Source organism: Narcine bancroftii, chromosome 13 (genome assembly GCF_036971445.1).
Source record: "Narcine bancroftii isolate sNarBan1 chromosome 13, sNarBan1.hap1, whole genome shotgun sequence".
Lineage (NCBI taxonomy): Eukaryota > Metazoa > Chordata > Chondrichthyes > Torpediniformes > Narcinidae > Narcine > Narcine bancroftii.
In genome coordinates, this window is record NC_091481.1 from 25,901,094 (window position 1) to 25,926,201 (window position 25,108).

Below are 25,108 nucleotides of genomic sequence, written 5' to 3' on the forward strand. Positions count from 1 at the left end.
GCACTGCATGGTTTGCAATTGGTTTGCCTGCAGAAAGAAGAGTGTGGTAGTAGATAGAACATATTCTAACTGGAGGTTGGTGACCAGTAGCATTCTGCAGGGATCTGTTTTGGTATTCCTGCTCTTTGTGATTTTTAAAAGCAACTTGGTCAAAGAAGTGGAAGGGTAGGTCAGTGAGTTTTCAGAGGACACGAGAGTGAGGGGTGTTGTGAATACTGTAGAAGGTTGTTGCATGTTACAATGGGATACAAACACGATGCACAGTTGGGCAGAGAATTGGCAGATGAAGTTCATTCCGGATAAGTGTAAAGTGGTGCATTTTGGAAGGTCAAACTTGAGGGTAGAGCACATGGTCAATGGAAGAATTCTTAACAGTGTAGAGGAACAAAGGGATCTTGGGGTTCAAATTCATTATCACTCAAGGTTGTAGTGCAAGTTAATAAATTGGGTAAGGGTTACAATTAAAGTGGTGTGCTGGCCTTCATTAGTCAGGGGATTGAGTTAAACAACTGTGAGGTGATGTGACAGCTCTCTAATTGTTTGTTCTATAAAGTGAGTTGAGGAAAGCTATGGGGAGATGTCAGTGGCAAGTTTGATTTTACACAAGGAGTGGGAGGTGCCTGGAATTGCCAGGGATGTTGATGGAGGCTGGTCCAATAGGAACATTGAAAAGACTCTTGGATAGGCACTGTTTTAACCCCTAGATTGGAATCTAGGGGTTAAAACAGCACATGGATGTGGGGAAAAAAGCAGGTAAGGGTGTAGTTGGGTTGTTGTGGAACAGGTTTATAAAGGTTGGCACAACATGGTGGGCTGAAGGGCCCGTTCTGTGCAGTAATGTTCAATGTTCTATTTTCTAACAGAAAGAAAGAGACAATAAGTAGCTTGGATCAAGCATAAACCTAGAGTCATTTCAGGAATTGAGGAGCAATCCAAAAAAGAAAAATCAGGAGGACCCCAAGAGATTTTAGAAGTACAGAAATGGAATCCAGAGAAAAAAACTGGGACACCTCAGGAATCAATGCTGTCAAGATTGACAAGGGCAGAGCAGTAGATGTTGAATATATGGACTTTAGCAAGTCATTTGAGAAGTTCTGCACAAGAGATTGTGCAGAAAGGTTAGATCACGGGAATGCAAGGAGATCAGTGAATGGATGGAAAATTGGTTTCAAGGAAGAAAGCAGAGGGTGATGGTGGAGGCTAGAGGACTGTGACTAATAGTGTGCTAGGCCCATTTCTATTTTCATCCATATCAAAGATTTAGATGAAAACATGTGTGATTATCAAATTTGTGGATGACGTGAAAGTGACTGGGAATGTGGACAGCAAAGCCGGTTGCCAAAAATTGTAGCAGGATATTAATCAGTTGGGTAGAATGGTTGATGGAATTTAACACAGTGAATGGGAGGGATATGGGGAGTATTGTGGAGCAGAGAGATGTGTTGGAATATAGGGGTTAATTAATCATAGAAAATATGTAGAATATATGCTTATGTACTATTCATTTTGTATACATGAATCCAGTACTATGTAACAATTTAATATTTACCTCATGGTGAAGGGAAAGAGTAATGTAAGTAAGGGGCAGCCACAGTATATAGCAAAGTTGGCTGATTACAGTAGGTTTAGAATCATCTGCTTCCAAAATACAAAAGAGAGGATATGTATGAAACAATTTAGTAGGAAGGTTAAGGCAAAAGGATTAGCACAGGAGACGATGGCCAGACAAGAACAAAGAAAATCCTGACAGAGACTGTCAGAAACAAAGAGAATGGAATAACTCAGTAAGAAGGCAGAAGGAGGTGTTGAGTAGAATAGAAGAACATGGCCAAATGAGAACAAAGAAATAATTAGAAATATCTGGGGTATGAAATTGATTTCTGATTGATATTCTGGCCTTGAGGATTAAGATGGGAGCCTATACCCCAGATATCTGCAGAGCAGGAAATTACTTGTGATAAATCTTATGCAAGAAATCTAGCAAAGAAAGCCAACTTTTGATCTGTATGATAAGGTTGAGCTATATAAACTGTAGAGACTGGACAGTAGAGGTCAGTCTTGGGGAATAGCTCACTGTGCAGGTGACCTATGAACTAACGACTGAACCAGAGCTCTGTTAAGCTTTATTCTTGTGCTGTGTAATAAATTGATTGTTGAACCGAATACCTTCTCCTATCACTTCATTCAACGAGCACGCTGGACTCAGACGACACATAGTCTAAATTAAGGGTAAGGTAAAGCCAGAGTCCGACAGATGCAGGAGTACAGATACACACCTTGACAATAGTGCCACAGGTAAATAGGGTGGTCAAAAAGACTTGAAAAATTGACCTTAATCAGACAGAGTATTAAATACAGAAGTTGGGAGGCATGTGACATTCAGGTAAGACCTTGGCGAGATCAAATTTGCAATACTGAGTTCATGGTTTGTCAAGCTGAATAAAATGCAGAGAAGATTTACCAAGATATTGTCAGGTCTCAGGTAAAGCAAATACTTTATTCCTTGGGACACAGGATGATGAAGAGTGATTTCATAGCAGTGCATAAAAAATGATGAGGGAAACAGATCAGGTGAATGCACAGACTTTTCCCAGAGTAGGAGAATCAAGCACCAAAGAATAGAGATTTAAGGTGATGCCTCTATAAGCAAAGGGTGGTGGGTGGAATGAACAAGATCCTGAAGGAATAAATTGAGGCAGGTACAAATATAAAGATCAAGAAACATTTAGACAAAATGGTTAATGAGAAAATAGAAACAAGAGTGTTTGTCCCCCTCCCCCTAAGGTATTCGTACAGCTGGAATTTTCCTGACTCTTGTACATTATATGGTTCCAGAGAGAAAATAAATTTGAATATTTATCTTTTACAATGGTACAGTTGGGTTAATGTTATCTACAGTGAGGCCCCAGGAATTGATTACACCTGATGAACGACCTTTGAATCTCACAATTAAAACAATGATTGACAAATGTTCAAACAGGACAAATGACCAGGTTTGTGACTAACATCTTCAGGGGCAATTTCAGGTCAGGAACAGAATGGAGATATTTGAAGTGGACATAGTTAACAGGGGTCATTGTGATAAACAACCTTTGATAAAGCCTGGACATAAAAGTATGGACATAATTTACTTTGTTATAGCTTTCTTGGAAAACATCTTCAGATAAGGACTTTGGTAAAAGATAGCTGATTTCATATATTCCTTTGATCCCACTTTTGAAGAATTGTGTAATTGTCAGTTTTATTTTAAAAAGTAGTTGCAAGATAATGTAATAAGGAAGTCAGCCTGTATAAATATTCATGTCTCAGAGCATCTTACTTGCAGTAAATCCCATTGTTCCTTACAACAGCTAAGCAAAGCTTATAAGCAAATAAGAAAGAATTCAATTACTTTATGAAGTAATAAAATAGTGTTGAACTGTTGATATGAGTTATGTTGTTTTATTGGGTACTCTACATAGAATTTACATAAACAATATGAGGCAAACATGAGCAAGTGGGACAAGTGTGAGTGAGATTTTTCAGTCTATGTGATAAAGGTTAGGTTTATTCATTTAAAACACTGCAGTTGCTGGATGCAAACATGTGGGGAAAAAAGACACGTAAATCAATTTATGAATTCAGCGCAGGATTCTTTCCAAGATATATATGACAAACAGAGAAAGCTTTGATATTTTTATGTCAATGCATTGCAATGCTCCATGACTCTCTGACAGATAATGCATTTGCAGCTCACTCATGACATGCTGAAGACCATTTCACTGTAATTTCAATGGTAGGGGCAGAAAAATCAACTTTTTGTTTAACCACCAAAAAAGAAGCTTGACAAAGCATAGGATGGTTTGTTTCTCATATATGTATTGCAAATTTCAATCAGGTTCAGATTTATTGTCAGAGTATATGCATGACATCACATACAAATTCTAAGATTCCTTTTTCCTGATAAATGATATTTTTCAGTGTTGAATTTTTACCACTTCAGAATTTGAAAACAACAATCTCAGCAAATATCCTTTCCAAATGTTCAAAGATATAAGGCTTGACTGATACAATTAAATGAATTGAGGAAATGATTCAATCTCTTTCACTCACTATCCACTTAAACAACACATTCATTTGTTTCTAGTACTTGAGAAACAGCTTCTGAATAAGGGTGACTGGGATGGTTGTGCCAGGAGTTCCAGTGGTCACAGAGACCAGTGGAGATGTTGGTAATGTGGTGTCTACAAGTGATCAGGAAGCATTCATTAATAAAAGCACCTCAATATAATTAAAATATTCTACACAGCATAATTTTAATCCTCCACACACTGAAAATGAAGGTAGTGTAGGCATGGGAGAGCATGGAAGAAGATAAGATATCATGGAAAAAGGACATCCAATAATTTGTAATTTCAGGAAATAATTTAACTTCTCTATTCTCTAAGCATATTTTAAATGTGGCTTGATCCTTGTATGGCAAGGAAACACAGGCACAATATTGTTTGGGGTGACACAGCTTTATTCCACTCACATAAATATCTAGTTGGCTGCTAGCTGTGCTTAGTGATCCTGGGGGGGGAGAGAGAGAGAGAGAGAGAGCACACAGTCTGGACCTCGGCTTTATACCATGGGCACTTTGGGCCCACCTGGTGGTCGGATGTCATGAGGCCGGTGCCATGTCTCTACACCACCTGTTGGCTGCATGATGTGCCACAATGTACCATCACATCTTGACCATTAAATTCCAATTACTACGGAGTTGTACAATTAACCTTCAGCGTCAAGATACCTCAAATTCATTGCATCGCATTATAGTCATACACTTCAATAAACAGTATGAACAAATACTTTCCATCACCAGATGTCAAAGCTCTAATTTTCCTCCCTCAAACTCATTGTGAAATAATGTTAAATTTGATCACTGACTTCAGGTGCAGGTGTTCTCTGTCCACCTCAGAATTGCAGTTTTCTCATGTCTACCCGAATCACAGCACCCTAAGCATTTTATTAATGTATTCAATTATTCGATCTTCCTGCTAATTTTCAATGAATTTCATGAGCGTGCACAATAGGAAATCTGTACTCACAGGCGGTGGTTTCCGCAGCAGTTGTAGTTTTACCAGTTTCTTCAGTCGATGCTATCGCTGTAGATTACAGAGAGTATAGAATTTTACTGATATGTGGTTTGAAATTGGAGGCAACAATTTGTCCATTAAAAATCATCACATAGTCAAAATGTTTCTGATTAGTGAAGGGGGAGCATGCAGATGTTGTGAAATAACTCTATAGGGATGGGTAATGCAGTAAAATTCATAAGTTTTAATGTTAATAGGCTAAATAGGTCAGTGAAGAGAAAGAGAGCATTGTCATATATTAAAAAATGGGAGTGAACTTGGCCTTCCTACAGGAAACTCATTTAACTGAGAAGAACATCAAAAATTGAAAAGAGATTGAGTGGGGCAAGTTTTTGCTTCTTCATTTAATTCAAAAGCAAGAGGTGTGACAATTTTGATGCACAAGAGTTAAAGTACAAGATGTGGTAATAGATGCTGTAGGTCAGTATGTTATGGTGCACTGTTAAATATACTCTGAATCCGGGACCCTTATGAATGTAGATGCACCAAATATTGATGATGAGAAATTTATTATAGACATATTTCTTAATCTTACAAATGCTTATTAAAATATTTTAGTAGGAGAAGATTTTAATTTTCAGTCTGGATCCAGATTTAGATTGATCAACAAGACAATAGGACAAAAGTGGCGAAAGCAAACTTTGATATTAATGGGAGTGTTGAATTTATTGGACACCTGGAGAAGAATTCATCCAAGAGAAAGAGATTATTGCTTTTAGTTATATAGATATCATTCCTATTCCACGATAGATCTATTTTCAATATCAGCTCAATTACAAGGTAGGATTATAGAAGGGTGCAAGAGATGAGTAAAACTAATATGAAAATATGAGAGATGAAGAAAGCTAGTATGAATAGGATAAGGGTAGATAATAGAATGTGGAAGTTAGTCTGAATAAGATAAGGGTCTTCTGCCTTAGAGAGAGTCAGCAAGTTCCACATATGTAATTAGTAAGCCTTAGACAGAATTAGCAAGTTCTGCATATAAGAGTTAAGTAAGCCCTGAGGGTTGGGAAGGTGTGAATAAGGACAAAGGCAGGTTTGTGAATAAGGACAATGACATGATACCCCCTGGTCCTCCAAGTTCACAGAAACAGCATGTAGGCAGACAAGATTACCTAATGCCAAACTTATCCAGGAGGCAGAAGAATGTTGGGGGGCGGGGGGGGGGGGCGGGGAGGGTACCTCTACACTGAAATGAACTGTATAAAAGTTGGGTGAGCCCCAGTATGTGTGTGTATTCCCAGGGTAAGGGGAAGCACCCAACTTTGCATTGTTGTATAATAAATGTTCTTTGTTCTCAATTTTTGTCTCGAGGAAATTCTGTGAAGGTACTTCTGTTTCTCACAAGGGGATTATAAAGTGAGAATATTATTCAAATCACTCACCTTTGATTCTGATGTTTATAATGCCAGATAAAGAAAAATCAATCGAAAGATGGCATTTGAACTCAACATTGTTGAGAATGTCAGATTTTTGTGATTTTATTAGAAGACAAATTCTGATATTGTGAGACCAACTGCAATTCAATGACTAATAAATTTATTACATGGGTTTCCTTGAAAGCATATTAAATAAACAAATTATAAGATATGAATATAAGATTAAAAAGGAAATGCAAAAGAGGAGGAAAAAAAATTAAGTTACTAAAAGATATGCAAATGCTTAAGAACCAGCATTTCATTAATGATGACTTATCACTAGTGGATGTGCCAATAGTTCCAGTGGTCTCCGTCACTGGAGATGATGGTACTGTGGTGACTGCAACATATCAGGAAGCCTTCATGAATAAAAGCCTCTCAATATATTTCTGTATGCACTCAGTAGCATATTTTTCTTTTTCAACCCATCGAACAAAAAGGCTTTGCTGGCAAGGCAAAGAACAGAAGATATAATGGCATTTATAAACGGCTCACAGTGATTTGTAATTTCTGGAAATAATTTGGTTTCTCTATTCTATGAATATATTCTAAGAGTGCATTGATCATTTGCCAGAACATCCAAATTTCTATTGACCACGACAGTCAACCTCCAGTGTCATGATGGTCAACTTCATTGCAGAGTATTACACTCTCAAACTTCAGTGATTAATCTGCAAACATGTTGCTGTGTCCAGATGTCACAGTTTTAAATTCTGCCTCTGGCACTCAGTGAGCAATGACCTAATGTTTGATCATGGAATCAAGGCACAGATGATCAATCGCCAGCATAGAACTGCAGTTTCCAACTTCTTACCAAATTCCAGACCCCCAAAACCCTTTATTTAGGTTTTCAACCATTTCCACAGCATTAGCTTTCTGCAGAATTTCAAAGAAATTCATCAGACTACAAAACAGGAAAACTGTACTCACAGGCAGTGGTTTCCACAGCAGTTGTAGTTTTGGCAGTTTCTTCAGTCGATGCTGTCCCTGTTAATTAAAGAGAGTATGGCAAATAACTGACATGCATTTATAAATTGCAGGCAACAATATGAGTTCATTGAAATCATCACATGGTCACAATGAAACGGATATTATTTCCAAAGATAGAAGAATATTACTTTTTATTACAAATACATTGCACAGTTCCATCAAAGTAAACCCATCACTCTTACATACACAGCAAAAATTAGACTCTCCAAATGTGTAAAGATATTGATAAAACCGTGGCTGACTGCCACATTTTAATGTATTGAAGAAATGAGCAATCAAATTTAGATTTCAATCCATGTAACCAACTCATTCCCTCGTATCTAGTGCGTAAGAGCAAGCTTTTCATTAATGGTGACTTACCGCTCGTGGTTGTGCCAGGAGTTCCAGTGGTCGCTGTCACTGGAGATGTTGGAAATGAGGGGTCTGCAACATATCAGGAAGCCTTCATTAATAAATGCATCACAATACATTTCTATATGCACATTTTTCATTTTCCACCCTTTGAATATAAAGGCTTTCCCGGCCAGGCAAAGAACAGAAGATATGATGACATTTAAAAATGACCCTCATTGATTTGTAATAGTGGATTTAATTTGGCTTCTTTATTCTCTGAATATATTGCAAGTTTGCTTTGTTCTTTAACTTTTAAACCCCACTTTCTATTGACCTCTACAGTCAATCTTCAGTGTCATGACGGTCACCTTCATTGCAGAGTATTACACTCACAATCTTCAGTGATCAATCTGCACACATGTTGCTGCGTCCAGAAATCACAGCTTTAAATTCTGCCTCTGGCTCTGGGTGAGCAATGGCCTAATGTTTTGTCATGGAATCAAGGCACAGGCGATCTCTGGCTAGCATAGAATTGCAGTTTCCAACTTCTTTCCAAATTCAGCTCCCCGTCGCCTTTATTTACCTTTTCAACCACTTCCAAAGCACAAGATTTCTGGTGATTTTCAAAGAAATTCATCAGACCACAAAACAGGAAATCTGTACTCACAGGCAGTGGATTCCGCAGATGTTGTAGTTTTGGCAGTTACTTCAGTCGATGATGTCCCTGTGGATTCAAAGTAGTACAGCTAATTACTGACAAGCAATTGGAAATTGGAGGCAATAACTTGAAATCATCACATGGTCACAGTGAAGAGGACGATTTTGCCAAAGATGCAACCACTTTGCTTTTTCTTTTAAATGCATTGAACTGTCTTTTTCTTTCTTTGGCTTGGCTTCGCGGACGAAGATTTATGGAGGGGGTAAAAGTCCACGTCAGCTGCAGGCTCGTTTGTGGCTGACAAGTCCGATGCGGGACAGGCAGACACGGTTGCAGCGGCTACAGGGGAAAATTGGTTGGTTGGGGTTGAGTGTTGGGTTTTTCCTCCTTTGCCTTTTGTCAGTGAGGTGGGCTCTGCGGTCTTCTTCAAAGGAGGTTGCTGCCGACCAAACTGTGAGGCGCCAAGATGCACGGTTTGAGGCGATATCAGCCCACTGGCGGTGGTCAATGTGGTAGGCACCAAGAGATTTCTTTAGGCAGTCCTTTTACCTTTTCTTTGGTGCACCTCTGTCACGGTGGCCAGTGGAGAGCTCGCCATATAACACGATCTTGGGAAGGCGATGGTCCTCCATTCTGGAGACGTGACCCACCCAGCGCAGCTGGATCTTCAGCAGCGTGGACTCGATGCTGTCGACCTCTGCCATCTCGAGTACTTCGACGTTAGGGATGAAAGCGCTCCAATGGATGTTGAGGATGGAGCGGAGACAACGCTGGTGGAAGCGTTCTAGGAGCCGTAGATGATGCCGGTAGAGGACCCATGAGTCGGAGCTGAACAGGAGTGTGGGTATGACAACGGCTCTGTATACGCTTATCTTTGTGAGGTTTTTCAGTTGGTTGTTTTTCCAGACTCTTTTGTGTAGTCTTCCAAAGGCGCTATTTGCCTTGGCGAGTCTGTTGTCTATCTCATTGTCGATCCTTGCATCTGATGAAATGGTGCAGCTGAGATAGGTAAACTGGTTGACCGTTTTGAGTTTTGTGTGCCCGATGGAGATGTGGGGGGGCTGGTAGTCATGGTGGGGAGCTGGCTGATGGAGGACCTCAGTTTTCTTCAGGCTGACTTCCAGGCCAAACATTTTGGCAGTTTCCGCAAAGCAGGACGTCAAGCGCTGAAGAGCTGGCTCTGAATGGGCAACTAAAGCGGCATCGTCTGCAAAGAACTGTACCATCAAATTAAACCCATCACTCTTGCACACACAACAAAAACGTTCCTGTCCAAATGTGCAAAGATACATATGAATCCAGGCTGACTGCGTCATTAGAATGTATTGAAGAAATGAGACTTCAAACCTAGATCGCAATCCACTCATTCCCTTGTTTCTAGTGTTCAAGAACCAGCTTTTCATTAAAGGTGACTTACTGCTTGTGGTTGTGCCAGGAGTACCAGTGGTCTCCGTCACTGGAGATGTTGGTAATGTGGTATCTACAAAATATCAGGAAGTCTTCATTAATAAAAGCCTCTCAATATATTTCTGAAAACATTCAGTAGCATACTTTCAATTTTCACCCCTCGAAAGAAATAGGCTTTGCTGGCCAAGCAAAGTACAGAGGATATGACTTCAACTAAAAAGGACCGTCATTCATTTGCAATTTCTGTTAATAATTAAGCTTTTCTATTCTCAGAATATATTTTCAAGGTGCTTTGATCATTTACAATAAGATCCAAATTTCAACTGACCACTACAGTCAACCTTCAGTGTCATGAGGATCAACTTCATTGCAGAGTTTTACACGCACAAACTTCAGTGATCAATCCAGACATCCCAGCATTAAATTATGGCTCTGGCTCTGGGTGAGCAATAACCTAATGCTTTGTCATGGAATCAAGGCACAGGCGATCTCTGGCTAGCATAGAATTGCCGTTTCCAACTTCTTTCCAAATTCAGCTCCCCGTAGTATTTATTTAGGGTTTCAAACACTTCGAAAGCACAAGATTTCTGGTGATTTTCAAAGAAATTCATCAGACCACAAAACAGGAAATCTGTACTTACAGGCAGTGGATTCGGCAGATGTTGTAGTTTTGGCAGTTACTTCAGTCGATGCTGTCCCTGTAGATTCAAAGTAGTACAGCTAATTACTGACAAGCAATTGGAAATTGGAGGCAATAACTTGAAATCATCACATGGTCACAATGAAGAGGACAATTTTGCCACAGAAGAAACCACTTTGCTTTTTCTCTTAAATGCATTGAACTGCACCATCAAATTAAACCCATCACTCTTGCGCACACAGCTAATATTTTCCTCACTAAATGTGCAAAGATATAGATTAATCCAGGCTGACTGCGTCATTAGAATGTATTGAAGAAATGAGACTTCAAACCTAGATCGCAATCCACTCATTCCCTTGTGTCTAGTGTTCAAGAACCAGCTTTTAATTAAAGGTGACTTACCGCTCGTGGTTGTGCCAGGAGTACCAGTGGTCTCCGTCACTGGAGATGTTGGTAATGTGGTATCTACAAAATATCAGGAAGTCTTTATTAATAAAAGCCTCTCAATATATTTCTGTATACATTCAGTAGCATACTTTCAATTTTCACCCCTCGAAAGGAATAGGCTTTGCTGGCCAAGCAAAGAACAGAGGAGATCACGTCATCTATAAATGACCCTCATTATTTTGTAATTTCTGGTAATAATTAAGCTTCTCTATTCTCAGAACATATTTTCAAAGTGCATTGATCATTTACAATTACATCCTAATTTCAACTGACCACTACAGTCAACCTTCAGTGTCATGAGGTTCAACTTCATTGCAGAGTATTACACTCACAAATTTCAGTGATCAATCTGGACACATGTTGCTGTTGTCCAGACGTCACAGCTTTAAATTCTGGCACTGGCTCTGGGTGAGCAATGACCTAATGTTTGATCATGGAATCAAGCCACAGGCGATCTCTGGCTAGCATAAAATTATAGTTTCATCTTCTTTCCAAATTCATCTCCCAGTCGCATTTATTTAGTTTTTCAACCACTTCCACACTACTGGCTTTTCGCTGATTTTCAAAGGAATTCATCAGAATGCAAAACAGGAAAGCTGTACTCACAGGCGGTGGTTTCCGCAGCAGTTGTACTTTTGCCAATTTCTTCAGTCGATGCTGTCGCTGTAGATTAAAGAGAGTACAGCTAATTACCGGAATGCAATTCGAAATTAGAGGCTACAATTTAAGCTCGTTGAAATCATCACATGGTCACAATGAAATGGATCATTTTTGCAAAGGTTCAACAATTTTGCATTTTATTACAAACGCATTGCACAGTTCCATGAAAGTAAGCCAATAACGCTTGCATATTCACCAAAAATTAACCTCTCCAAATTTGCAAAATTTGATAAAACCGTGGCTGACTGCCACATTTTAATGGATTGAAGAAATGAGCAATCAAACGTAGATTTCAATCCATCTAACCAACTCATTCCCTCGTATCTAGTGCGTAAGAGCAAGCTTTTCATTAATGGTGACTTACCGCTCGTGGTTGTGCCAGGAGTTCCAGTGGTCTCTGTCACTGGAGATGATGGAAATGAGGGGTCTGCAACATATCAGGAAGCCTTCATTAATAAATGCATCACAATACATTTCTATATGCACATTTTTCATTTTCCACCCTTTGAATATAAAGGCTTTGCCGGCCAGGCAAAGAACAGAAGATATGATAGCATTTAAAAATAACCCTCATTGATTTGTAATAGTGGATTTAATTTGGCTTCTTTATTCTCTGAATATATTGTAAGTTTGCTTTGTTCTTTTACTTTTAAACCCCAATTTCTATTGACCTGTAGAGTCAATCTTCAGTGTCATGACGGTCACCTTCATTGCAGAGTATTACACTCACAATCTTCAGTGATCAATCTGCACACAAGTTTCTGCGTCCAGACGTCACAGCTTTAAATTCTGCCCCTGGCTCTGGGTGAGAAATGACCTAATGTTTTGTCATGGAATCAAGGCACAGGCGATCTCAGGCTAGCATAGAATTGCAGTTTCCAACTTCTTTCCAAATTAAGCTCTCCGTCGCATTTATTTACCTTTTGAACCACTTCCAAAACACAAGATTTCTGGTGATTTTCAAAGAAATTCATCAGACCACAGAACAGGAAATCTGTACTCACAGGCAGTGGATTCCGCAGATGTTGTAGTTTTGGCAGTTACTTCAGTCGATTCTGTCCCTGTGGATTCAAAGTAGTACAGCTAATTACTGACAAGCAATTGGAAATTGGAGACAATAACTTGAAATCATCACATGGTCACAATGAAGAGGAGAATTTTGCCAAAGAGGCAACCACTTTGCTTTTTCTTTTAAATGCATTGAACTGTACCATCAAATTAAACCCATCACTCTTGCACACACAGCAAAAATTTTCCTGTCCAAATGTGCAAAGATACATATGAATCCAGGCTGACTGCGTCATTAGAATGTATTGAAGAAATGAGACTTCAAACCTAGATCGCAATCCACTCATTCCCTTGTTTCTAGTGTTCAAGAACCAGCTTTTCATTAAAGGTGACTTACCGCTAGTGGTTGTGCCAGGCGTACCAGTGGTCTCCGTCACTGGAGATGTTGGTAATGTGGTATCTACAAAATATCAGGAAGTCTTCATTAATAAAAGCCTCTCAATTTCTTTCTGTATACATTCAGTAGCATACTTTCAATTTTCAGCCCTCGAAAGGAATAGGCTTTGCTGGCCAAGCAAAGAACAGAGAATATGACTACATCTATAAATGACCCTCATTATTTTGTAATTTCTGGTAATAATTAAGCTTCTCTATTCTCAGAATATTTTTTCAAGGTGCTTTGATAATTTACAATTAGATCCTAATTTCAAATGACCACTGCAGTCAACCTTCAGTGTCATGAGGTTCAACTTCATTGCAGAGTATTACACTCACAAATTTCAGTGATCAATCTGGACCCATGTTGCTGTTGATCAGACCTCACAGCTTTAAATTCTGCCTCTGGCTTTGGCTGAGCAATGACCTAGTGCTTTGTCATGGAATCAAGGCACAGGCGATTTCTGGCTAGTATAGAATTGCAGTTTCCAATTTCTTTCCAAATTCAGCTCTCCATCGCATTTATTTAGGGTTTCAAACACTTCCAAAGCACAAGATTTCTGGTGATTTTCAAAGAAATTCATCAGACCACAAAACAGGAAATCTGTACTCACAGGCAGTGGATTCCGCAGATGTTGTAGTTTTGGCAGTTTCTTCAGTTGATGCTGTCGCTGTAGATTAAAGAGAGTACAGCTAATTACTGACATGCAATTCGAAATTAAAGGCAACAATTTAAGCTCGTTGAAATCATCACATGGTCACAATGAAATGGATCATTTTTCCAAAGGTTCAACAATTTTGCATTTTATTACAAACGCATTGCACAGTTCCATAAAATAACCCCATAACTCTTGCATATTCACCAAAAATTAACCTCTCCAAATTTGCAAAAATTGATAAAACTGTGGCTGACTGCCACATTTTAATGTATTGAAGAAATGAGCAATCAAACTTAGATTTCAATCCATCTAACCAACTCATTCCCTCGTATCTAGTGCGTAAGAGCAAGCTTTTCATTAATGGTGACTTACCGCTCGTGGTTGTGCCAGGAGTTCCAGTGGTCTCTGTCACTGGAGATGTTGGAAATGAGGGGTCTGCAACATATCAGGAAGCCTTCATTAATAAATGCATCACAACACATTTCTATATGCACATTTTTCATTTTCCACCCTTTGAATATAAAGGCTTTGCCGGCCATGCAAAGAACAGCAGATATGATGGCATTTAAAAATAACCCTCATTGATTTGTAATAGTGGATTTAATTTGGCTTCTTTATTCTCTGAATGTATTGTAAGTTTGCTTTGTTCTTTTACTTTTAAACCCCAATTTCTATTGACCTGTAGAGTCAAACTTCAGTGTCATGACGGTCACCTTCATTGCAGCGTATTACACTCACAATCTTCAGTGATCAACCTGCACACATGTTGCTGCGTCCAGAAATCACAGTTTTAAATTCTGCCCCTGGCTCTGGGTGAGCAATGACCTAATGTTTTGTCATGGAATCAAGGCACAGGCGATCTCTGGCTAGCATAGAATTGCAGTTTCCAACTTCTTTCCAAATTCAGCTCTCCGTCGCATTTATTTACCTTTTCAACCACTTCCAAAACACAAGATTTCTGGTGATTTTCAAAGAAATTCATCAGACCACAAAACAGGAAATCTGTACTCACAGGCAGTGGATTTCGCAGATGTTGTAGTTTTGGCAGTTACTTCAGTCGATGCTGTCCCTGTGGATTCAAAGTAGTACAGCTAATTACTGACAAGCAATTGGAAATTGGAGGAAATAACTTGAAATCATCACTTGGTCACAATGAAGAGGACAATTTTGCCAAAGAAGAAACCACTTTGCTTTTTCTTTTAAATGCACTGAAATGTACCATCAAATTAAACCCATCACTCTTGCACACACAGCAAATATTTTCCTCTCTAAATGTGCAAAGATATAGATTAATGAAGGCTGACTGCGTCATTAGAATGTATTGAAGGAATGGGTCTTCAAACCTAGATCGCAATCCACTCATTCCCTTGTGTCTCGTGTTCAAGAAACAGCTTTTCATTAAAGGTGACTTACCGCTCGTCGTTGTGCCAGGAGTACCAGTGGTCTCCGTCACTGGAGATGTTGGTAATGTGGTATCTACAAAATATCAGGAAGTCTTCATTAATAAAAGCCTCTCAATTTCTTTCTGTATACATTCAGTAGCATACTTACAATTTTCACCCCTCGAAAGAAACAGGCTTTGCTGGCCAAGCAAAGAACAGAGGATATGACTTCATCTATAAATGACCCTCATTAATTTGTAATTTCTGGTAACAATTAAGATTCTCTATTCTCAGAATATTTTTTCAAGGTGCTTTGATAATTTACAATTAGATCCTAATTTCAAATGACCACTGCAGTCAACCTTCAGTGTCATGAGGTTCAACTTCTTTGCAGAGTATTACACTCACAATCTTCAGTGATCAATCTGGACCCACGATGCTGTTGATCAGACCTCACAGCTTTAAATTCTGCCCCTGGCTCTGGGTGAGCAATGACCTAATGTTTTGTCATGGAATCAAGGCACAGGTGATCTCTGGCTAGCATAGAATTGCAGTTTCCAACTTCTTTCCAAATTCAGCTCCCCGTAGTATTTATTTAGGGTTTCAAACACTTCCAAAGCACAAGGTTTCTGGTGATTTTCAATGAAATTCATCAGACTACAAAACAGGAAATCTGTACTCACAGGCAGTGGATTCCGCAGATGTTGTAGTTTTGGCAGTTACTTCAGTCGATGCTCTCCCTGTGGATTCAAAGTAGTACAGCTAATTACTGACAAGCAATTGGAAATTGGAGGCAATAACTTGAAATCATCACATGGTCACAATGAAGAGGAGAATTTTGCCAAAGAGGCAACCACTTTGCTTTTTCTTTTAAACGCATTGAACTGTACCATCAAATTAAACCCATCACTCTTGCACACACAGCAAAAATTTTCCTGTCCAAATGTGCAAAGATACATATGAATCCAGGCTGACTGCGTCATTAGAATGTATTGAAGAAATGAGACTTCAAACCTAGATCGCAATCCACTCATTCCCTTGTTTCTAGTGTTCAAGAACCAGCTTTTCATTAAAGGTGACTTACCGCTAGTGGTTGTGCCAGGCGTACCAGTGGTCTCCGTCACTGGAGATGTTGGTAATGTGGTATCTACAAAATATCAGGAAGTCTTCATTAATAAAAGCCTCTCAATTTCTTTCTGTATACATTCAGTAGCATACTTTCAATTTTCAGCCCTCGAAAGGAATAGGCTTTGCTGGCCAAGCAAAGAACAGAGAATATGACTACATCTATAAATGACCCTCATTATTTTGTAATTTCTGGTAATAATTAAGCTTCTCTATTCTCAGAATATTTTTTCAAGGTGCTTTGATAATTTACAATTAGATCCTAATTTCAAATGACCACTGCAGTCAACCTTCAGTGTCATGAGGTTCAACTTCATTGCAGAGTATTACACTCACAAATTTCAGTGATCAATCTGGACCCATGTTGCTGTTGATCAGACCTCACAGCTTTAAATTCTGCCTCTGGCTTTGGCTGAGCAATGACCTAGTGCTTTGTCATGGAATCAAGGCACAGGCGATTTCTGGCTAGTATAGAATTGCAGTTTCCAATTTCTTTCCAAATTCAGCTCTCCATCGCATTTATTTAGGGTTTCAAACACTTCCAAAGCACAAGATTTCTGGTGATTTTCAAAGAAATTCATCAGACCACAAAACAGGAAATCTGTACTCACACGCAGTGGATTCCGCAGATGTTGTAGTTTTGGCAGTTTCTTCAGTTGATGCTGTCGCTGTAGATTAAAGAGAGTACAGCTAATTACTGACATGCAATTCGAAATTAAAGGCAACAATTTAAGCTCGTTGAAATCATCACATGGTCACAATGAAATGGATCATTTTTCCAAAGGTTCAACAATTTTGCATTTTATTACAAACGCATTGCACAGTTCCATAAAATAACCCCATAACTCTTGCATATTCACCAAAAATTAACCTCTCCAAATTTGCAAAAATTGATAAAACTGTGGCTGACTGCCACATTTTAATGTATTGAAGAAATGAGCAATCAAACTTAGATTTCAATCCATCTAACCAACTCATTCCCTCGTATCTAGTGCGTAAGAGCAAGCTTTTCATTAATGGTGACTTACCGCTCGTGGTTGTGCCAGGAGTTCCAGTGGTCTCTGTCACTGGAGATGTTGGAAATGAGGGGTCTGCAACATATCAGGAAGCCTTCATTAATAAATGCATCACAACACATTTCTATATGCACATTTTTCATTTTCCACCCTTTGAATATAAAGGCTTTGCCGGCCATGCAAAGAACAGCAGATATGATGGCATTTAAAAATAACCCTCATTGATTTGTAATAGTGGATTTAATTTGGCTTCTTTATTCTCTGAATGTATTGTAAGTTTGCTTTGTTCTTTTACTTTTAAACCCCAATTTCTATTGACCTGTAGAGTCAAACTTCAGTGTCATGACGGTCACCTTCATTGCAGCGTATTACACTCACAATCTTCAGTGATCAACCTGCACACATGTTGCTGCGTCCAGAAATCACAGTTTTAAATTCTGCCCCTGGCTCTGGGTGAGCAATGACCTAATGTTTTGTCATGGAATCAAGGCACAGGCGATCTCTGGCTAGCATAGAATTGCAGTTTCCAACTTCTTTCCAAATTCAGCTCTCCGTCGCATTTATTTACCTTTTCAACCACTACCAAAACACAAGATTTCTGGTGATTTTCAAAGAAATTCATCAGACCACAAAACAGGAAATCTGTACTCACAGGCAGTGGATTTCGCAGATGTTGTAGTTTTGGCAGTTACTTCAGTCGATGCTGTCCCTGTGGATTCAAAGTAGTACAGCTAATTACTGACAAGCAATTGGAAATTGGAGGAAATAACTTGAAATCATCACTTGGTCACAATGAAGAGGACAATTTTGCCAAAGAAGAAACCACTTTGCTTTTTCTTTTAAATGCACTGAAATGTACCATCAAATTAAACCCATCACTCTTGCACACACAGCAAATATTTTCCTCTCTAAATGTGCAAAGATATAGATTAATGAAGGCTGACTGCGTCATTAGAATGTATTGAAGGAATGGGTCTTCAAACCTAGATCGCAATCCACTCATTCCCTTGTGTCTCGTGTTCAAGAAACAGCTTTTCATTAAAGGTGACTTACCGCTCGTCGTTGTGCCAGGAGTACCAGTGGTCTCCGTCACTGGAGATGTTGGTAATGTGGTATCTACAAAATATCAGGAAGTCTTCATTAATAAAAGCCTCTCAATTTCTTTCTGTATACATTCAGTAGCATACTTACAATTTTCACCCCTCGAAAGAAACAGGCTTTGCTGGCCAAGCAAAGAACAGAGGATATGACTTCATCTATAAATGACCCTCATTAATTTGTAATTTCTGGTAACAATTAAGATTCTCTATTCTCAGAATATTTTTTCAAGGTGCTTTGATAATTTACAATTAGATCCTAATTTCAAATGACCACTGCAGTCAACCTTCAGTGTCATGAGGTTCAACTTCTTTGCAGAGTATTACACTCACAATCTTCAGTGATCAATCTGGACCCACGATGCTGTTGATCAGACCTCACAGCTTTAAATTCTGCCCCTGGCTCTGGGTGAGCAATGACCTAATGTTTTGTCATGGAATCAAGGCACAGGTGATCTCTGGCTAGCATAGAATTGCAGTTTCCAACTTCTTTCCAAATTCAGCTCCCCGTAGTATTTATTTAGGGTTTCAAACACTTCCAAAGCACAAGGTTTCTGGTGATTTTCAATGAAATTCATCAGACTACAAAACAGGAAATCTGTACTCACAGGCAGTGGATTCCGCAGATGTTGTAGTTTTGGCAGTTACTTCAGTCGATGCTGTCCCTGTGGATTCAAAGTAGTACAGCTAATTACTGACAAGCAATTGGAAATTGGAGGCAATAACTTGAAATCATCACATGGTCACAGTGAAGAGGACGATTTTGCCAAAGATGCAACCACTTTGCTTTTTCTTTTAAATGCATTGAACTGTCTTTTTCTTTCTTTGGCTTGGCTTCGCGGACGAAGATTTATGGAGGGGGTAAAAGTCCACGTCAGCTGCAGGCTCGTTTGTGGCTGACAAGTCCGATGCGGGACAGGCAGACACGGTTGCAGCGTCTACAGGGGAAAAGTGGTTGGTTGGGGTTGAGTGTTGGGTTTTTCCTCCTTTGCCTTTTGTCAGTGAGGTGGGCTCTGCGGTCTTCTTCAAAGGAGGTTGCTGCCGACCAAACTGTGAGGCGCCAAGATGCACGGTTTGAGGCGATATCAGCCCACTGGCGGTGGTCAATGTGGTAGGCACCAAGAGATTTCTTTAGGCAGTCCTTTTACCTTTTCTTTGGTGCACCTCTGTCACGGTGGCCAGTGGAGAGCTCGCCATATAACACGATCTTGGGAAGGCGATGGTCCTCCATTCTGGAGACGTGACCCACCCAGCGCAGCTGGATCTTCAGCAGCGTGGACTCGATGCTGTCGACCTCTGCCATCTCGAGTACTTCGACGTTAGGGATGAAAGCGCTCCAATGGATGTTGAGGATGGAGCGGAGACAACGCTGGTGGAAGCGTTCTAGGAGCCGTAGATGATGCCGGTAGAGGACCCATGAGTCGGAGCTGAACAGGAGTGTGGGTATGACAACGGCTCTGTATACGCTTATCTTTGTGAGGTTTTTCAGTTGGTTGTTTTTCCAGACTCTTTTGTGTAGTCTTCCAAAGGCGCTATTTGCCTTGGCGAGTCTGTTGTCTATCTCATTGTCGATCCTTGCATCTGATGAAATGGTGCAGCCGAGATAGGTAAACTGGTTGACCGTTTTGAGTTTTGTGTGCCCGATGGAGATGTGGGGGGGCTGGTAGTCATGGTGGGGAGCTGGCTGATGGAGGACCTCAGTTTTCTTCAGGCTGACTTCCAGGCCAAACATTTTGGCAGTTTCCGCAAAGCAGGACGTCAAGCGCTGAAGAGCTGGCTCTGAATGGGCTACTAAAGCGGCATCGTCTGCAAAGAACTGTACCATCAAATTAAACCCATCACTCTTGCACACACAACAAAAACGTTCCTGTCCAAATGTGCAAAGATACATATGAATCCAGGCTGACTGCGTCATTAGAATGTATTGAAGAAATGAGACTTCAAACCTAGATCGCAATCCACTCATTCCCTTGTTTCTAGTGTTCAAGAACCAGCTTTTCATTAAAGGTGACTTACTGCTTGTGGTTGTGCCAGGAGTACCAGTGGTCTCCGTCACTGGAGATGTTGGTAATGTGGTATCTACAAAATATCAGGAAGTCTTCATTAATAAAAGCCTCTCAATATATTTCTGAAAACATTCAGTAGCATACTTTCAATTTTCACCCCTCGAAAGAAATAGGCTTTGCTGGCCAAGCAAAGTACAGAGGATATGACTTCAACTAAAGAGGACCGTCATTCATTTGCAATTTCTGTTAATAATTAAGCTTTTCTATTCTCAGAATATATTTTCAAGGTGCTTTGATCATTTACAATATGATCCAAATTTCAACTGACCACTACAGTCAACCTTCAGTGTCATGAGGATCAACTTCATTACAGAGTTTTACACGCACAAACTTCAGTGATCAATCCAGACATCCCAGCATTAAATTATGGCTCTGGCTCTGGGTGAGCAATAACCTAATGCTTTGTCATGGAATCAAGGCACAGGCGATCTCTGGCTAGCATAGAATTGCCGTTTCCAACTTCTTTCCAAATTCAGCTCCCCGTAGTATTTATTTAGGGTTTCAAACACTTCGAAAGCACAAGATTTCTGGTGATTTTCAAAGAAATTCATCAGACCACAAAACAGGAAATCTGTACTTACAGGCAGTGGATTCGGCAGATGTTGTAGTTTTGGCAGTTACTTCAGTCGATGCTGTCCCTGTAGATTCAAAGTAGTACAGCTAATTACTGTCAAGCAATTGGAAATTGGAGACAATAACTTGAAATCATCACATGGTCACAATGAAGAGGACAATTTTGCCACAGAAGAAACCACTTTGCTTTTTCTTTTAAATGCATTGAACTGTACCATCAAATTAAACCCATCACTCTTGCACACACAGCAAAAATTTTCCTCACTAAATGTGCAAAGATATAGATTAATCCAGGCTGACTGCGTCATTAGAATGTATTGAAGAAATGAGACTTCAAACCTAGATCGCAATCCACTCATTCCCTTGTTTCTAGTGTTCAAGAACCAGCTTTTCATTAAAGGTGACTTACCGCTCGTGGTTGTGCCAGGCATACCAGTGGTCTCCGTCACTGGAGATGTTGGTAATGTGGTATCTACAAAATATCAGGAAGTCTTCATTAATAAAAGCCTCTCAATTTCTTTCTGTATACATTCAGTAGCATACTTTCAATTTTCAGTCCTCGAAAGGAATAGGCTTTGCTGGCCAAGCAAAGAACAGAGAATATGACTACATCTATAAATGACCCTCATTATTTTGTAATTTCTGGTAATAATTAAGCTTCTCTATTCTCAGAATATTTTTTCAAGGTGCTTTGATAATTTACAATTAGATCCTAATTTCAAATGACCACTGCAGTCAACCTTCAGTGTCATGAGGTTCAACTTCATTGCAGAGTATTACACTCACAAATTTCAGTGATCAATCTGGACCCATGTTGCTGTTGATCAGACCTCACAGCTTTAAATTCTGCCTCTGGCTTTGGCTGAGCAATGACCTAGTGCTTTGTCATGGAATCAAGGCACAGGCGATTTCTGGCTAGTATAGAATTGCAGTTTCCAATTTCTTTCCAAATTCAGCTCTCCATCGCATTTATTTAGGGTTTCAAACACTTCCAAAGCACAAGATTTCTGGTGATTTTCAAAGAAATTCATCAGACCACAAAACAGGAAATCTGTACTCACAGGCAGTGGATTCCGCAGATGTTGTTGTTTTGGCAGTTTCTTCAGTTGATGCTGTCGCTGTAGATTAAAGAGAGTACAGCTAATTACTGACATGCAATTCGAAATTAAAGGCAACAATTTAAGCTCGTTGAAATCATCACATGGTCACAATGAAATGGATCATTTTTCCAAAGGTTCAACAATTTTGCATTTTATTACAAACGCATTGCACAGTTCCATAAAATAACCCCATAACTCTTGCATATTCACCAAAAATTAACCTCTCCAAATTTGCAAAAATTGATAAAACTGTGGCTGACTGCCACATTTTAATGTATTGAAGAAATGAGCAATCAAACTTAGATTTCAATCCATCTAACCAACTCATTCCCTCGAATCTAGTGCGTAAGAGCAAGCTTTTCATTAATGGTGACTTACCGCTCGTGGTTGTGCCAGGAGTTCCAGTGGTCTCTGTCACTGGAGATGTTGGAAATGAGGGGTCTGCAACATATCAGGAAGCCTTCATTAATAAATGCATCACAACACATTTCTATATGCACATTTTTCATTTTCCACCCTTTGAATATAAAGGCTTTGTCGGCCATGCAAAGAACAGCAGATATGATGGCATTTAAAAATAACCCTCATTGATTTGTAATAGTGGATTTAATTTGGCTTCTTTATTCTCTGAATGTATTGTAAGTTTGCTTTGTTCTTTTACTTTTAAACCCCAATTTCTATTGACCTGTAGAGTCAAACTTCAGTGTCATGACGGTCACCTTCATTGCAGCGTATTACACTCACAATCTTCAGTGATCAACCTGCACACATGTTGCTGCGTCCAGAAATCACAGTTTTAAATTCTGCCCCTGGCTCTGGGTGAGCAATGACCTAATGTTTTGTCATGGAATCAAGGCACAGGCGATCTCTGGCTAGCATAGAATTGCAGTTTCCAACTTCTTTCCAAATTCAGCTCTCCGTCGCATTTATTTACCTTTTCAACCACTTCCAAAACACAAGATTTCTGGTGATTTTCAAAGAAATTCATCAGACCACAAAACAGGAAATCTGTACTCACAGGCAGTGGATTTCGCAGATGTTGTAGTTTTGGCAGTTACTTCAGTCGATGCTGTCCCTGTGGATTCAAAGTAGTACAGCTAATTACTGACAAGCAATTGGAAATTGGAGGAAATAACTTGAAATCATCACTTGGTCATAATGAAGAGGACAATTTTGCCAAAGAAGAAACCACTTTGCTTTTTCTTTTAAATGCACTGAAATGTACCATCAAATTAAACCCATCACTCTTGCACACACAGCAAATATTTTCCTCTCTAAATGTGCAAAGATATAGATTAATGAAGGCTGACTGCGTAATTAGAATGTATTGAAGAAATGGGTCTTCAAACCTAGATCGCAATCCACTCATTCCCTTGTGTCTCGTGTTCAAGAACCAGCTTTTCATTAAAGGTGACTTACCGCTCGTCGTTGTGCCAGGAGTACCAGTGGTCTCCGTCACTGGAGATGTTGGTAATGTGGTATCTACAAAATATCAGGAAGTCTTCATTAATAAAAGCCTCTCAATTTCTTTCTGTATACATTCAGTAGCATACTTTCAATTTTCACCCCTCGAAAGAAACAGGCTTTGCTGGCCAAGCAAAGAACAGAGGATATGACTTCATCTATAAATGACCCTCATTAATTTGTAATTTCTGGTAACAATTAAGATTCTCTATTCTCAGAATATTTTTTCAAGGTGCTTTGATAATTTACAATTAGATCCTAATTTCAAATGACCACTGCAGTCAACCTTCAGTGTCACGAGGTTCAACTTCTTTGCAGAGTATTACACTCACAAACTTCAGTGATCAATCTGGACCCACGATGCTGTTGATCAGACCTCACAGCTTTAAATTCTGCCCCTGGCTCTGGGTGAGCAATGACCTAATGTTTTGTCATGGAATCAAGGCACAGGTGATCTCTGGCTAGCATAGAATTGCAGTTTCCAACTTCTTTCCAAATTCAGCTCCCCGTAGTATTTATTTAGGGTTTCAAACACTTCCAAAGCACAAGGTTTCTGGTGATTTTCAATGAAATTCATCAGACTACAAAACAGGAAATCTGTACTCACAGGCAGTGGATTCCGCAGATGTTGTAGTTTTGGCAGTTACTTCAGTCGATGCTGTCCCTGTGGATTCAAAGTAGTACAGCTAATTACTGACAAGCAATTGGAAATTGGAGGCAATAACTTGAAATCATCACATGGTCACAGTGAAGAGGACGATTTTGCCAAAGATGCAACCACTTTGCTTTTTCTTTTAAATGCATTGAACTGTCTTTTTCTTTCTTTGGCTTGGCTTCGCGGACGAAGATTTATGGAGGGGGTAAAAGTCCACGTCAGCTGCAGGCTCGTTTGTGGCTGACAAGTCCGATGCGGGACAGGCAGACACGGTTGCAGCGTCTACAGGGGAAAAGTGGTTGGTTGGGGTTGAGTGTTGGGTTTTTCCTCCTTTGCCTTTTGTCAGTGAGGTGGGCTCTGCGGTCTTCTTCAAAGGAGGTTGCTGCCGATCAAACTGTGAGGCGCCAAGATGCACGGTTTGAGGCGATATCAGCCCACTGGCGGTGGTCAATGTGGTAGGCACCAAGAGATTTCTTTAGGCAGTCCTTTTACCTTTTCTTTGGTGCCCCTCTGTCACGGTGGCCAGTGGAGAGCTCGCCATATAACACGATATTGGGAAGGCGATGGTCCTCCATTCTGGAGACGTGACCCACCCAGCGCAGCTGGATCTTCAGCAGCGTGGACTCGATGCTGTCGACCTCTGCCATCTCGAGTACTTCGACGTTAGGGATGAAAGCGCTCCAATGGATGTTGAGGATGGAGCGGAGACAACGCTGGTGGAAGCGTTCTAGGAGCCGTAGATGATGCCGGTAGAGGACCCATGAGTCGGAGCTGAACAGGAGTGTGGGTATGACAACGGCTCTGTATACGCTTATCTTTGTGAGGTTTTTCAGTTGGTTGTTTTTCCAGACTCTT

General features: G+C 39.9%; 1 protein-coding gene across 1 annotated transcript in view; it reads right to left on the bottom strand.

The window, feature by feature from the left end:
• LOC138748011 (mucin-2-like) overlaps window positions 1-25,108 on the bottom strand; it is a 125,689-nt gene that overhangs the window by 24,071 nt on the left and 76,510 nt on the right. The window contains exons 86-106 of the mRNA XM_069907711.1: window positions 23,554-23,616; window positions 22,513-22,575; window positions 22,096-22,152; window positions 21,444-21,506; window positions 20,412-20,474; window positions 18,352-18,414; window positions 17,311-17,373; window positions 16,894-16,950; window positions 16,242-16,304; window positions 15,189-15,251; window positions 14,148-14,210; window positions 13,731-13,787; window positions 13,079-13,141; window positions 12,678-12,734; window positions 12,038-12,100; window positions 10,969-11,031; window positions 9,937-9,999; window positions 8,529-8,585; window positions 7,889-7,951; window positions 7,469-7,525; window positions 5,070-5,126 (exon numbers count right to left, since the gene is read on the bottom strand). Coding sequence (XP_069763812.1) covers window positions 5,070-5,126; window positions 7,469-7,525; window positions 7,889-7,951; window positions 8,529-8,585; window positions 9,937-9,999; window positions 10,969-11,031; window positions 12,038-12,100; window positions 12,678-12,734; window positions 13,079-13,141; window positions 13,731-13,787; window positions 14,148-14,210; window positions 15,189-15,251; window positions 16,242-16,304; window positions 16,894-16,950; window positions 17,311-17,373; window positions 18,352-18,414; window positions 20,412-20,474; window positions 21,444-21,506; window positions 22,096-22,152; window positions 22,513-22,575; window positions 23,554-23,616 — 1,281 coding nt within the window. The remainder of the gene's footprint in view (window positions 1-5,069; window positions 5,127-7,468; window positions 7,526-7,888; window positions 7,952-8,528; window positions 8,586-9,936; window positions 10,000-10,968; window positions 11,032-12,037; window positions 12,101-12,677; window positions 12,735-13,078; window positions 13,142-13,730; window positions 13,788-14,147; window positions 14,211-15,188; window positions 15,252-16,241; window positions 16,305-16,893; window positions 16,951-17,310; window positions 17,374-18,351; window positions 18,415-20,411; window positions 20,475-21,443; window positions 21,507-22,095; window positions 22,153-22,512; window positions 22,576-23,553; window positions 23,617-25,108) is intronic.